Genomic DNA, 15,297 nt, shown 5'->3' on the forward strand with positions numbered 1-15,297 from the left:
GGCTGCATCAGCAGAAGACCACACCTTGTAGGACTCCTGACAGGATCTTCACATCAATTCACATGTGTTACCAGAGTTCAATGATGGAAGATTAAAAAAACTGCCACTTGGTCTGATGAGTTTCAATTTCTGGTGCAACATTCAGATAGTAGGGTCAGAATTTCACAGAAATAACACAGATACATGGCTTCATTTTATCTTGTATCACAGGTTCAGGGTAGTGGTGGTGTAATGATGTGCGAGATACTTTCTTGGCACACTTTGGACGCCTTAGTACCAGCTGAGCATTTTTAAAATGCCACAGCCTGCCTGAGTATTTTTGCCAACCACGTGCATCCCTGTATGACCCATAATGCACCCATCTTCTAATGGTTGCTTCCAGCAGGATGTGTCATGACAATTATTTTACTGTATTTACAGTAGACGACAATCTAATAGAGCATCTTTGGGAGGTGGTCCAACAGAAGATTCCCATCCTGGACGTGTGTCCAACAAATCTGCAGGGCCTGTGAGATGCTGTCATGTAACTATAAAACAAAATCTGTGAGGCACCTTGTTGAATCTATGAAATGAAAAATTAGGATGTTCCAACCCAGTACCAGGAAGGTGTACCTAATAAAGTGTCTGTTGAATGCATATGGATAATAGTGTCGTTTTACTCATTGCTTTCAGGTTTAACTTTCACTGTTGTCATTTTTCTTCTATGAAAGCAGCTGATGCCAGTCACAGGGAGAGATGGGTCTCTGTACCTAATAGAGTGGCCAGTGAGTGCAAATATCACTCTTTAGAGTAAAAAAACCAAATTCAAATAAATAAATTACTGTATTTGACTTTTCTTTGGGCCACTTTTTTGTTATAAAACAACACAAATTAAGTAGAAAGCACCCATGAATTCACTCTGATGTAATTAGCTTTGTACCAATACTTAACAACGGGCTGGCTGATGAATAAATGGCTGTCCAGCGGTCATCTCCCACGGGACGCATTTCAATCAATAACACAACAGCCGGCTCCTGAAGGCGCCACAGCAATTTATTCTCTCAGTAGGCTCTATTGCACGGCCATTAACACACGCCAACACTCATTAACATTTATTTAATGTTATTTCATTTATTTACTGGATCTGAACACTTGTTGTTGCTGCCATTTTTCTCTACCAACAGTAAGTTCATACAGCAGAGAACACCAGTCAGTAAATCTATTAAATATAGAGCAGGTTTTACTTCTATAGCTATACAGAGGCACACTGCAACAGACCAGCAATCATCTTTTCTATTCCGAGTCAAACTGATAAAGAGCGATGGATGAGTGGAAGTAGGACAAAATAAATACTAATAAGAAATAAAAACATGGCCTGTCTTTCTGTCCATATGTCACACTAGACAAAATGTATGGAAAAACTAGACATTCAAACCACTGACTGCACTCACACTGTGTGTAAAAAGATACAAAGAAAATCGTTTGTAATATTCTTCCACTTTTCATCACATACTTTGGGACATTTAAAATAAAAACATAAAAACAACCACACTTCCGCTCGATTCTTTTACAGTTTGCTCGCGAGTATAAATAGAGGTGAAAAATAAAGCTGATGCTTTTTCGGGTTACTGCGCAGTTGAGTCTACTTTGCCATGTGCATGATTACAAAAATATACCCGGGCAATCGCAGACTGGGCATCAGCTGATGTATGTGACACTGTGGGTGCAGCGACTGCTGGCGGCGCCGTTGTTTATTTGATGGAGGCCTTGATGTACTGTAGTGCGCTGTGGGCTGCGTCGTTGTGGGCGTTGCTACAGGAAATGCCTGTGCCGTGGCACACGGTGACAGGGGTGGTGGACAGCTCTGCCAGGCACTGATACTGCCCGTTCACTGTGAGCTCATCTGCAAAACAGTTGAATAGTTAACATCTTGCAACACATATTTTACAGCCACAAGCTGTGGATAATGGTTTCCATTATACTACAGAATTGAATTTAACTCTTCCCCCTTTGGACTCCTACTGGGAGTAACCCTTGTTTCTCTTTTTCTGAACGTAGAAACTCAACTTGAGCACTAAAAGTATTACAACAGGCCTGGTTCACCCATTCACACACATTTATACAAGCACTTTTTCCACGTCTTAGTGCTTTCTAACATATACATGCCAACAAATGCATTGGAGAGCAACCTGGGCTTCAGTACCTTGCTAAAGCATACTTTGGCATGCAGGCTGGATCGAACTACCAACCTTCAGATTAGTAGATGACCTGTTTTACGACTCTACAGGCATTTTACCAGGTAGGTTCCATCACAATTAGCAATCTTGGTAGACACAGAGGATGTGTGCACAATTTTTGGCCTTTTGTTTACTTTCTTGTTCTCTATGCTCCTATTTCCTCTTCTCTTTCCCCCTCACCCCCCACCCTGTCATGACAGATAGCAGCCACTCCCTGAGCATGCTTCTGCAGGACGTCTCTTCCTGTTAATAGGGAGTTCTTCCTCAGCACTGTCGCCAAATGTTTGCTCACAGGAGACTGATAATTCATTCATTACTGTTTGAAAATACAACCCAGTGTAAGGTTCATGTATTAAATTATATAATGATAATAATAATTAATGATAATATTCATCATGATTATTGTTGTTATTATTTTAAAATTCATTGTTTTACTAAAAAAAACAAAAAACATAGTAAAACACTTAAAAAAAAAAATAAGATGCCAAATTACAATTATTTAATCGCAGTTGTGAACAGGTAAATGTGTTTTAGCAAAAATTTAAAATTAAAACAAATCATTTTACGAGGACTTAAATGTCCTTTGTTCCCCTTTTGTTAAAACAGAGAAAAATGCACCACAGACAAATACTGAAGAAGGAAATGGTTGCCTTATATTTACATTGTCTACAAACTCAAAAACCAAATTTCTCTTAAAAATTTAGATTTGCAAATGTGAACAAATCAACTTGTCAGAGATATTCATCTCCACTTGAAAAAAAACAACCCCACAAAACAAGAAAACTGCAGCAAACACCACAATAATAAACAGCATGTCCAAATTAATAAGTCTTCTAATCAGATATTGATGCTTCTTTACTATGTGACGCAAAAATAGGAGACAGATGCTTTTTTTTAACTAGTTAAGCACCCAAATAAAAAAATCAAATGTTTCTATGTTTGAGTCACAGCAACTTTGACAGTAACATCTGCAGTAATATTCACGTCTCTAATGACATCTCACAAGCGTTCGCTTTATTTTGATACAAAGACTGTTTACACAGTTTCTAATTGCAGAGAAATACATTTATTTTGGTCATTTCATTGTCGAGCAGAAAGCTCACCCTTCTTGTTATACCCTTTAGATGAACAGAGAGTTTTTTTAATTAACTACATATTCTTTAAATAATGTTCCCTTTTATAAAAAGTAGGATAATTATTAAAAAAAATTATTATTACTTGTTAACTTTTTGAACTTACTTCGTTTTACCTTGTTTCGTTATTTACTTGCTTGTTTAACTTTTTTTTCAACTTATCTAACAAAATAAAACAGTTGAATTTATCCTTTGAGTATTGTTCATCTATTCTTTACAGAGTTTTTCCAAAACACTTTCAAACATTCAGATCTGTCTTTCATTTTCTTCTTGAAACCTCATGAACGGTGAACTAAAAACTCTGGAACATGGTTTGAAACACTGAAATTGTTTCAGCTGAAACTGGCAAAGTCATACGTGCGTGTGTGAGTGTCACAGGTGATATGGTGTCACTAGTCCAGTCATCATGTTTAGCCTCATTCACTCCAGAATTATTTAGGCCAAATCTTTAAAACAGTGTCACTGCACACACATTTCAATCACACAAATGCAGGATTAATTATTTGCAGTATTTTATCTGATTTATTATGAGAATGTCACGCCTGATCATTTGCGCCCACAACATCAAAAATGGGGGCAAAAGGGAGGAGACCACGTTTAATCGATTATAACACGAGGTCAGAAATATAAGTGCTGACATGAGTAGTGTCCACAGAAACCTCTGAATCTCAGCTAAAAACTCATGTAAACCATGTCTACAAACACCAAACAAAGCAAAGACACCAGACAGTTAAAAGAGCAGTTACTGCACCATGAATCTGTGGACAGGTAATATCCATATTTTGATTTATGATTTTCTGGAGTTAAATGTGAACCGAAGCATATTTTCAAACGTGTTATATGCTATAAAATACTTTTAAAAATTAGGTGAGGGAAATAAAAAATCATTTTTTCTATGTTTGAGTCACAGTAACTTTGACATAGTAACATCTGCAGTAATATTTACAGCTCTGATGACATCTCACCAGTGTTAGCTTTATTTTGACACCAAGACTGTTTACACAGAGTTTGTAATTGCAGAGAAATACATTTATTTTGGTCATTTCCTTTTCAAGCAGGAAGCTCACCCTTCTTGGTATACCCTTTAGATGAATACAGAGTTTTTAATTAAATACATATTCTTTAAATAATGTTCCCTTTTAGAAAAAGTAGGATAATTAAAAAAACAAAACATTTATTATAGCTCTGTCACGTAGAAAAAAACCTGTCTTTTTTCTGTGGTCTGTTATATAACATTAGGGGTGTTCGTGGCAATTAACTTTTTAATCGACTAAGCGGGTCAAGTAAGAAACACTTAAATATTAAGTTACATTTGAAAACTGTTTAAAAAAAAACATATCCCCATTCCACATTCCAAAATGTCATGTGACAATCTGATTGGCTTAGGAGTGATGATGTCACAAGGATGTCACAAGGATGTCACAAGGATCCTTTGAAGTTTTTCTATAAATAGGGGTGAGAAACAGCAATTTTCAGTTCGTTTCTTCGCAGCCTTTGTGTTTGCAGCCTTCAAACGTTCACTACAGAAAAATTTGGAAACCTCTCAGAGTCATCGGATACAAACGCCAACATGTATCCAAGATTACGGCAACCAAGACAAAAAGATTTCGCCGCCTCTCCTTCCACGCGTGGCCGGCCAATTTCTCCAAATGGCCTCTTATCCATCCAAAGGGCATTACAGGAGAGTAGGAATGAAAACAACCATCTCCAGAACAAAATTCGACAAATTGAAGAAGAAAAACGTCACCTGGAGAAGAAGTGCTTACAGATGGAAGCACAAAACAAACACCTGGAAGAAACACTACAGCGCCAGCCCGACATCAACATTATTAATGAGGGCTGGGGGATCAAGTTTGCTCAAGCCAGAGAGCAGATTGTATCCCTCATCAAAGAAAACAAGAAAAAGAGCGCTGAAGTTAAAGAAATGTCCGAGCAGCTTCAAGGCAGGAAAGCGACGATTGATAAAATGGAGTGGGATCTGCAATACATGGACCAAATGAATCACCTGCTCCAAAGAAAGCTTGATGAAGCTGAAGAAAAAAATAAAGAAGTCCTCCAACAGAAGGAACAACAGGACACAAAGCAAAAAGACCTGCAGCGCGAGCTCCAAGGCATGCAGGAAAAGTACAGAATGGTGAAGGCAGAGTTGGAACAAACATTGGTCCAAAATAAAGACCTCCTTCAAGAGAAAGAGCAACAGAAAGAAAGACTGCCAGAAGAAAAGTGCATTATCAAGGACTTTGAGAGTAAAAATCAAAAGTTGCAAGGATTCTGTGATGAACTGAAGGTCAAAACAAGTGAGCTGGAGGGAGAAAAGGAAACACTAGAAAAACGATGCTCACACATGCAGAAAAAGATTGATCACATGGCCAAAAACAACTCAGAGCTCATTAAGGGGATATTGTTGGAATTCAACAACTTGAAGCGGGAAAACACAGAAATGCAGGCCCAAAAGCAAAAACAAGACAAAACGCATGAGGACCTGCAGTGTACGCTCCGCGATATCCAGAAAAGAAATGAGCAGCTAGAAGGCCTGCACAAAGAAGATCAAGTGAGAAATGCAGACCTGCAGAAGGCAAAGCTGACACAGGAGGCAACATCCAAAGAGCTCAAAGAAAAGCTTGAAGAAACACAAGCAACATTAGAACAGGTGGAACAAACATGCAAGAAACTAGAGAGGCAAAACACAGAAACCATCGAGGAGTTGAGAACCCTCATCCTGGACAAAAAGGCGCTCGTGGAAAAGTCCATGAAAAAGAAGAAAAGATTCTTCAGCTTTTTCCGGTAGAGGGACAATACTGCTTCTTCAACTGATGTAGCCTCGTCTTGCTCCACCTCTGTTCACCCCCCCAACCAGTCCCGGCAGTTGACTGCCCCCTCCTGAGCCTGGTTCTGCCGGAGGTTTCTGCCCGTTTAAAGGCAGTTTTTCCTCCCCACTGTCGCCTAGTGCTTGCTCAGAGGGGATTGTTGGGGTTTTCTCTCCTCTACCTTGTTTCTTTATTTACTTGTTAACTTTTTGCTCTTACCTCATTTAACCTTGTTTCGTTATTTACTTGTTAACTTTTTGCTCTTACCTCATTTAACCTTGTTTCGTTATTTACTTGTTAACTTTTTGAACTTACTTCATTTAACCTTGTTTCGTTATTTACTTGTTAACTTTTTGAACTTACCTCATTTAACCTTGTTTCTTTATTTACTTGTTAACTTTTTGAACTTACCTCATTTAACCTTGTTTCGTTATTTACTTGTTAACTTTTTGAACTTACTTCGTTTTACCTTGTTTCGTTATTTACTTGCTTGTTTAACTTTTTTTTCAACTTATCTAACAAAATAAAACAGTTGAATTTATCCTTTGAGTATTGTTCATCTATTCTTTACAGAGTTTTTCCAAAACACTTTCAAACATTCAGATCTGTCTTTCATTTTCTTCTTGAAACCTCATGAACGGTGAACTAAAAACTCTGGAACATGGTTTGAAACACTGAAATTGTTTCAGCTGAAACTGGCAAAGTCATACGTGCGTGTGTGAGTGTCACAGGTGATATGGTGTCACTAGTCCGGTCATCATGTTTAGCCTCATTCACTCCAGAATTATTTAGGCCAAATCTTTAAAACAGTGTCACTGCACACACATTTCAATCACACAAATGCAGGATTAATTCTTTGCAGTATTTTATCTGATTTATTATGAGAATGTCACGCCTGATCATTTGCGCCCACAACATCAAAAATGGGGGCAAAAGGGAGGAGACCACGTTTAATCGATTATAACACGAGGTCAGAAATATAAGTGCTGACATGAGTAGTGTCCACAGAAACCTCTGAAGCTCAGCTAAAAACTCATGTAAACCATGTCTACAAACACCAAACAAAGCAAAGACACCAGACAGTTAAAAGAGCAGTTACTGCACCATGAATCTGTGGACAGGTAATATCCATATCCATATCCTTTATTTTGATACAAATATTGTTTACCTCATTCTGTAATGGCAGAGAAATACATTTATTTTGGTCATTTCATTTTCGAGCAGAAAGCTCAGAAAACCCCTGAAGGCCAAACAGGTTAAAGTTAATTCCCAATAAAACTAACTGTGAGATATTGGACTACATTGCTGTCTGTATTATTGTTAAAGTCATAAATGATTACCTTTAAAGTGTTTGTGCTGATAACATCATGTACAGTAAGACAGGCATGGAGAACAACACTGACTGGGAGAGCCTTTGAACAGATGACATACTCAATTCAGTTCAACATATAAGACTTTAAGAATGCACAAGCATCTACCTCAAATCTATTTTTTTAGTCTATCATCTGTGATATGATTATGTAAAATTATAATGTATTGTTCATCTCCCTTAAATAAACAGGCAGCCTTAATGTGTGAAATATTCATATATTAAAACACTCAAATTTGTCTGTTGTCTCAGTGGCTGATAGTGTCCCACAGGCGTCAATGTGAGCTTGAAGTCATTTATATTTTTTAAGTTGTTTAATGTGTAGGTGCTCAAGATTTTGAATGAAAGCCTCGGAACTTCGGCAGCACAAAAAAGTGGCTATTCTTTGTGTCCATATGGATCAGTCCCTCTTATTACCATTATTTCCTTATGCCATAAGTTGTCTAGTTAAGTATCAGACTAACGTTTAAAGCTTTTACTTGAGTGAAGTAACTCACGTTACTGCTACTGCTAAATAATGTTAGCTAAGTTTACAGCATATTCCATAAATCACCATGCCATAACTAACTGCTATAATAGCGCTGCCGTACTGCATCACACTCAGTGCATTTCAATCATTTCTCCAGTACGTTTGATAGCTAGCAAAATAATAATAATAATAGCACGTGATATGTACACATACTCGAAAATTATTTACTAGGACTCACATTGGTGTAACTTTGTGCTGAACATTTGTGTGGTCAAGATCTCTGTCTAAATAAATAAATAAATAAATCTGGGCAAATTCCCAGATGATTAAACATGCAACTATTTTGCTGGTAATAACTGGAGTAAAGAAATCAACCGCCTATTCATGCAAGATAATTCATAATTTTGTTGGTTAGGTCTGATTATTGGGAGGGGTCATAACCCCCCTGGAAATTACGCCCCTGAGGACTCACCTGTCATGTGACTCAAGAGTCCAAAGTCCACCAGTGTCGTTTTCTATCAAACACTCATTAAAACAGCAAGTTAGTGCATTCATCCCCGACTGTTCGGCGGAGGGGCGGGGTCACACAGTGGTGCATGGCAGCCCAGGTGGAGAAATTTTGCTTTTACACTTTGCAACTCGTTTTATTTTTCTACCTGATAAGAAAACTATTCGGTCATATAGTTATTTGTAGTGAATGAAATACGGCTTCAAGCATGTTTCAAACCTTGAAAAGACAATACTAAAATTCAAGAACTTTCACGGATTTCAAGCACCCGTACAAACTCTGGGAAGAGCAGATAATTCAAGTCTTATTGACACCAGCCTCACTGTTCAGTCACCTATGCTCTTTCTGCTTCACTCTTTTCTTCTGTCTCACACTAACTGTGAATAGTTGGCATAAGAAAGTTTCTCTCTCTCTGCCGTCACCAAGTGTTTGCTTAAAAGGGATTGTTGTTTTTTCCATTTCAATATAAACTGCCTTGAGTTGACTATTGTTGTGATCTGCCACTGCATAAAGATAATAGGGCAGCACATGAAGCAGGACAAAGCTCCAGCTATCTCAAACTGGTTTCTTGAGCATGACAACGAGGTCACTGTACTCAGATGAACTCCACAGGCACCAGATCTGAATTAAATAGAGTGTCTTTGACTGTGGTGGAACAGGAAATTCACATCATGGGTGTGCAGCCAACAAATCTGCAGCAACTGTGTGACGCTGTCACGCCAGCATTGACCAAAATCTTAGATGAATGTTTGAAGCACCCTGTTGGATGTATGCCATGAAGAATTATGGCAATTGTGAAGGCAAAAGGCATCCGATCCGATCCCAGGTGTAACGTAATGTATGGAAAATGTCTTTCGTCAACCTCACATCTGGGGTTTTTTTTGTTGTTTTTTCTAACACCCTCACAAGTGCCCCACTACTCTGAAGATTTCTCAGTATTAACCATTGGAGCGGTACATGGCCTCATTTGGGAAAGCACAACTGCATAGATGACCCAGTTTTATTATTTTAAAAAGGGATGAAAGTTGAGTATTTAATCAAGACGTTAAATGCGTTCTATGATTAGGGCGACGGGAGTTTTTCTTTGAATCTGATGTGAGTGAGGGAAGCTGGGAACCACATAATCTGAGTGGAAGGCACCAGTATTGCTAACAGAAAAATACAAATGCAGTTTGTTTTCTTACCAATATCAAAGTATGCGACCTCAAAGCCTTGTTCATTGGAAAGGTCCAACATCATCTGAATGTAGTCTGTGTTGGGAATGCTCAGCGGGTTTCTCCTCAGTAAAGATATCTTCTCTGCCATCGAGTTCCTTAAGTTTTCAAATCGCACACTTGGTTTAGGACCCTGAAAAGTAAAAACATCACAACACAAAAGAAATTGCCTGAAATGTTGAAGTTGCCTGTAGACGTCACACAAATGAGCCAAGAAAGATCCGACATACCCATGTGATTTCAGAACAGCCTGATAGACTCTGAAGCTTTGCCACAATTTTCTCTGCAGCCACTTTTTTTGCAGCTTTTTTTGAATTTCCTACACCTGTCGAGAAAAAAAGATAGAAAGTTAGGACAAACGAGCAAAATCTTAGAAATTTTTCTTTGAACGTGAAAAATAATCGCACCCTTCTCTGACAAGGACTCCAATCGACAAATAACCGTGAACTCTCTCTTATGTGGTGGACCAGCCTCTGTTAAAACTGTGTATTCAGGAAGATGCCATCCTCTTTGTAATGCTAACTCCTAATGTGAACGATAAGAAAAGATCATGAGGGAAACACAGTTCATTTCATACATATGGAAGAAATGTTCTTGCATAAACACAGCCATGGCTGGCACACCTGGAGTAACCCCACAGAGTTAGGATGATTGTTTGTCTCTGCTGCCACACCATTACTGTCAGACGTCCCAGGAACATTCCTGCTTGGAATTAAAGAGAAATCACAAGAGTGTCATAGTATTTAGTAGGCGCTACAAGTTACAAGCACAAGATTTAATCTAAGATTTCTCAGGCTGACTTCCCTCCTGCAGCATAAATACAGAGCTGTGCTAAAAGTCTTGAGTTAACCCTCATTTTTCTAGGAAAATAGTAAATTGGTACAACAAATGTACAACCAGGCATTGACATACAAAACGTACAAGGCAATAACAGAGTTCACATCATTCTAAGAAGCTTGACAGTCAATATTTGGTATGATCACCTTTAACGCATCTTTCTCCAGCACAGCCTAAACTCTTGTCAAGCTTTCTTGTCATTTCTATAAGTAGTCTTCAGGAATAGTAAAAGATTTCTGACAGATACTCAGAGCTCTTCTTTGAGTGTTGCTGCCAGATGTATTATTGTAATTGCTAAAATAATAAAGTGGTTGCCAAACCGATGCCCATTCAGATGGTACTGCTGGGTGGATCAAAATCTGATAGTTGACAAGATCCCCAACACCACTGGCTGAAATGCAGCTCCAAGCCATGACAGAATCCCCACTGTATCTTTCTGATGGCTGTAGACACTCACCATGCCTCTGTCGTGGCCTTCTCTATACATAGTGATGACAATTTAAACCAAATATTGTTCATATGTTTGTTTGTTTTTTCCAACCTTAAGTTTCCTCAAATTTTATAAGGACACACTGCACACCAATCTGAGATACTCGAAGTTTTTAGCTAATAGGTTTTTTGGAATCATCCAAAATTGGTCCTTTGCTATGTTATCTGTTAAGTGTAGCCACAAAAATGGTTTATTTTTTGAGTTATGTAGCTTTTTATTGCTTGAATGATTGATAGGTCAGTGTTAGGTGGCTTAAAAAACAAGAATCTTCTGAAAGTGATGATGACATACAAGGACTGAACTGAGTGAAAGAGCAGCCAATGTTTAAAAAAACAAATAACTCTGAATGACCTTCAGAAAGACTGAGGAACTATTGCTTAAAACCATCTTAAAGAATTCAGGAAAGTCTGACTCCTTGATAGTAATCTATACACAAGGAGTGTATAGTCATGGCTTTTCCACAACACTATAACCAATCCTTTGACAGATGTCACTATAACAACATAACCAGCATTATTTCTATAATTCCAATTACTGTTTTGACTTCAGTGTTTAAACAAATGAAAATAGTAAAAGATTCCTGTCATATTCTTAAACATTTGTGTTTTATGCTATAACAGCCAGTGTGAAGTCTATAAAATGTCCAAAATGATTCAAAATGCAGACAGATTGAGTTGTTAAAGTTCCACAACACTGGCATGGTTTTGACTGAAACTAATTTGGGATGCAATTCATTTTTTTCATTGCTCATTAATCTAATTATAGCCTTGACGATTTACCCAGAAAATGAACATAAATTATCGTAGCTTTGCTGTTGCCAACTTTATTTGGCAGCACAAAGTCCGCTTGCTATTCAAAGAGGTAAATATTCATTATTTGCGAACCTCTGAGGAGTACAACTTTTATTTCCAACCAGTAATTTAAATGATTACACTCTACTTACATGACTCCAGCATCTATGTTCATAGCTTTTAGAGCAGCCTCTGCAGCCTGGTGTTTAGCAGCCTTTTTACTCGGCCCTTGACCTGAAAAAAAAGACCAATCAGTTGCCTGTGTTATACAATATCAAAACAGCAATAATAATAAACCTAACTGAAAGCCACAGTATCCTAATCAAATGTAGTGTGAGAGGCTAGTGGGAAGAACAAAAAGACTTCAACTTTGAAGCCTTTTTCCCCTAAAGCATAGGCTTGGTGACAGATGTTAAATACAGACACTAAGTCATTTCTCATCACCTCAACATGAAGAGCATTCCAACTGCTTCTCACCCTTTTTCTCTGGACCTGCACTTTTCTATGCCTGAAGTGTGATATCTTTGTTAAAAAACAAGGGATATAGAGGGTAAATTTAAACACTTTGCTTCAGCAACAGAAGAGAAATTCAACAAAGTGACAAAGAACATATTGCAGCCTGAGGCACTCTCTCTGAATTACCACGGTGCAATTTTCAATTCAAATAAAAGCCCTCATTCGGTGACAGCCAGCTATCAGCACAGCAGGGGTGACAGCGTAGCCTACCTATGCCGCTTACGTCACCGACTGTCACGCTGAAGACAAAGCTGGGCTGGTGAGCCTCTCCTTCAGCCCTCTCCATCACGTACACAGGAAGGTTTCCGCTTTTCGTGCCATATTCATGCAGGATCTGTATCGGTGTTTTCCCCGAGTTGCTTTTCTGTGATTCGTTTGTATCCAAGCTGCACGTAGTCAACACAAGGACAGACAAATTATGAGCTATGACTGTAATAACTGACTCATTAAATTTGAATGACAGAATAACAAATGACAACAGGATGACTGATTGTGCACTTAAACTGCTTATAAAATAAAGGAAAAAGTGAAAACGTCCATGTTTTCCCAGTTTTATCAGCCCTAGTACCAAAAATGTAATTATATCTAATTTTTGTCTTAAAACAAACAACAAAAGGCTGTCAATACAAAATTGTTAATGAACAGAATTTTAGAGGCCAGAATAAGTCAACTTTCTACCAGTTTGCCTTGAAAATTTCTCTAAATAATGAACTAAATGATTAATCAATGAAATAACAGTTTAATCAAAGAACTTTTTGCAATTTCTTCACTGTTCCATAACCATGGCAGCGACACAGATCATCTGAGACATTATCGACTGACAAGAACAGGAACTCCTTTATACTGTCTTAGTTTGTAAATGACTGGTTCTTATGTAGCGCTTTTCTACTCTGTCCGAGCACTCAAAAAGCACTCAAAGCGCTTTATACAGCTAATTCATTCAACCAATCACCCATTCACACAAGAACTTCTAAGCTTAAGTGCTAAGTATCTAACATACATACACATTCACACTCCGATGGATGCATCAGAGAGCAACATGAGGTTAGTATCTTGTCCAAGGATATTTGGCATGCAGCCTGGGATCGACCACCGACCTTCTGGTTAGTGGCTGATCCGCTCTGCCACCTGAGCTACAGCCACCCCAGAAAATGTACAGGAAAAGTATTTAACAGTGAGGATGGTAAATTAAATGGAGCAGTTCCTTTCTGAGTAATGCAGTCTAGTGAGTCTATTAAAGTTTTAATTGCATCTATTATGTCTCAGACTACACTATTGTAATTCCTGTGACATGCCACTTCATTTTCCATATTAGAGCCCGACTGATATATCAGCCGGTATTAGCTATTTGCATACAGTGTATCAGAAAATAGCCATTTATTGGCTTTTACAAACAGCTAATAAATGAAAATTTTAATTAATAAATAAAAGAGTAAAGAACAGACAGTAGAAACATCTTTCAACTATAGTATGAGTGTTGATGTTACAGAGTTTTGCAGCTTTCACCTTCACTTTGTTGTGTTGGCAACACAAAAACCCCAAATACAACAAACAGTGGAACCAAGCAGTCTTGAAGAGCAAAAACAAGTAATCCATGACTTGATGCAGCAAAAAAACTTTCTATTAAAAGTGAATTGTCATATTATCCTAGTAAGAACAATAAATAACAAATAAATACCAACACTTAACAAATGTTAGAGAAATCTGTTCATGTCTTGAGTCTGAAAGAAAAAAAACCCAATTATGTTGTCCAGTATATTGTTGTTGACTTTTTTTAAATCACCAAATATTGGCATCCTATATCAGTCAAGCTCAATCGGAGAAGACTCATAGAGGTAGTGAAAGAGGACGTACAGATGGTTGCTGTGGCAGGTGGCAGGAGATGAGCTGTGGAGACCCTTTAAGGGAGCAGCTAAAAGAAGATGATGATGATTCTGACACGCCTTGCTAAAAATTACAATTAAAATTAAATTGAATTAAATTAAATTAAAAGCTCTCTTTTTCTCTGCTTGCACACACTATGTACAGCAGAGGTTTCCCCAATGTGCCACATAAATTACCAAAGCAGCTTTTCAGACTATATACATTTAAAACTGTGAGTGTCAGTCTCTTTGTTTGTAGACTGTAAGGAGGGTATTGGGCCTATGGAGATTCACATCATGGGCGTGCAGCCAACAAACCGGCAGCAACTGACTGTGCGATGCTGTCATGTCAGTATGGAGCAACAATCTCATTCACCACCTTGTTGAATGAGGGAGCACTGAAGGCAAAAGGTATCATTCATCATCTCTACCATCAGCATCATCGCCCCACGTTTTTAACCCTGGAAGTTGTACCTCCACCACCATCTTTGTTATGACTGAATTCCCATTGATTACAGCTCTAGGATATTTGGCTACCACCTCTTTCTCTCTGATGATGATGTCTCCTTTTCATACAGAGCGGATAGCTGTGGTGAATCAGTGCAGACATTTTTTTTTATTATTTAACGCCATTTATTTAAAAGATTAGTGAAAGAAGCAACACGTAAATACAACTTAAGACCAAATACTTGGCACGACTTCAGCTGTAGCTTCTAGCTAATATACCATAATATGCACTTTAATTTAACTACATTATTATTTGACACAAACTAGATATGCAAGCGGTTTGGTTGATTGTGCACCGTTACCTCGAATCACATAACTACTATCAATAAAACACTGACCTCGCATCCTCGCTTTTCACTGCTGGTGATTGAGACATGTTTGCAGCTCACGGTTCCTCACAGGTCTGATTACAGACTCTGTTCCGGCCAAAACAACTTTTAAACACGACGATGAGATATTTTTCTGGACATCTAGCAATGATTCTGTGATGGACATTAAGTGGCCTGTCAACGCTAGCAACTCCTCACTGTACTTTCGCCGGGGAAACAATCGCCAGTTTAACATTATATCAACATCCG

The 15,297-nt window shown here is 38.2% G+C and overlaps 1 protein-coding gene across 1 annotated transcript; it reads right to left on the minus strand.

The window, feature by feature from the left end:
• Nucleotides 1–1,078: 1,078 nt before the first annotated feature.
• Nucleotides 1,079–15,297, minus strand: prkra (protein kinase, interferon-inducible double stranded RNA dependent activator). Its single transcript, XM_082508264.1, has 8 exons — nt 15,058–15,297; nt 12,561–12,736; nt 11,987–12,068; nt 10,340–10,418; nt 10,124–10,241; nt 9,947–10,041; nt 9,687–9,849; nt 1,079–1,882 (listed from the first exon to the last, which is right to left on the minus strand). Exons 1-8 carry the CDS (start codon nt 15,093–15,095, stop codon nt 1,731–1,733), a joined length of 903 nt encoding a protein of 300 aa, XP_082364390.1. The 5' UTR covers nt 15,096–15,297; the 3' UTR covers nt 1,079–1,730.

This window comes from Aulonocara stuartgranti (assembly GCF_965226115.1).
Source record: "Aulonocara stuartgranti genome assembly, chromosome: 16".
Taxonomy (NCBI): Eukaryota; Metazoa; Chordata; class Actinopteri; order Cichliformes; family Cichlidae; genus Aulonocara; species Aulonocara stuartgranti.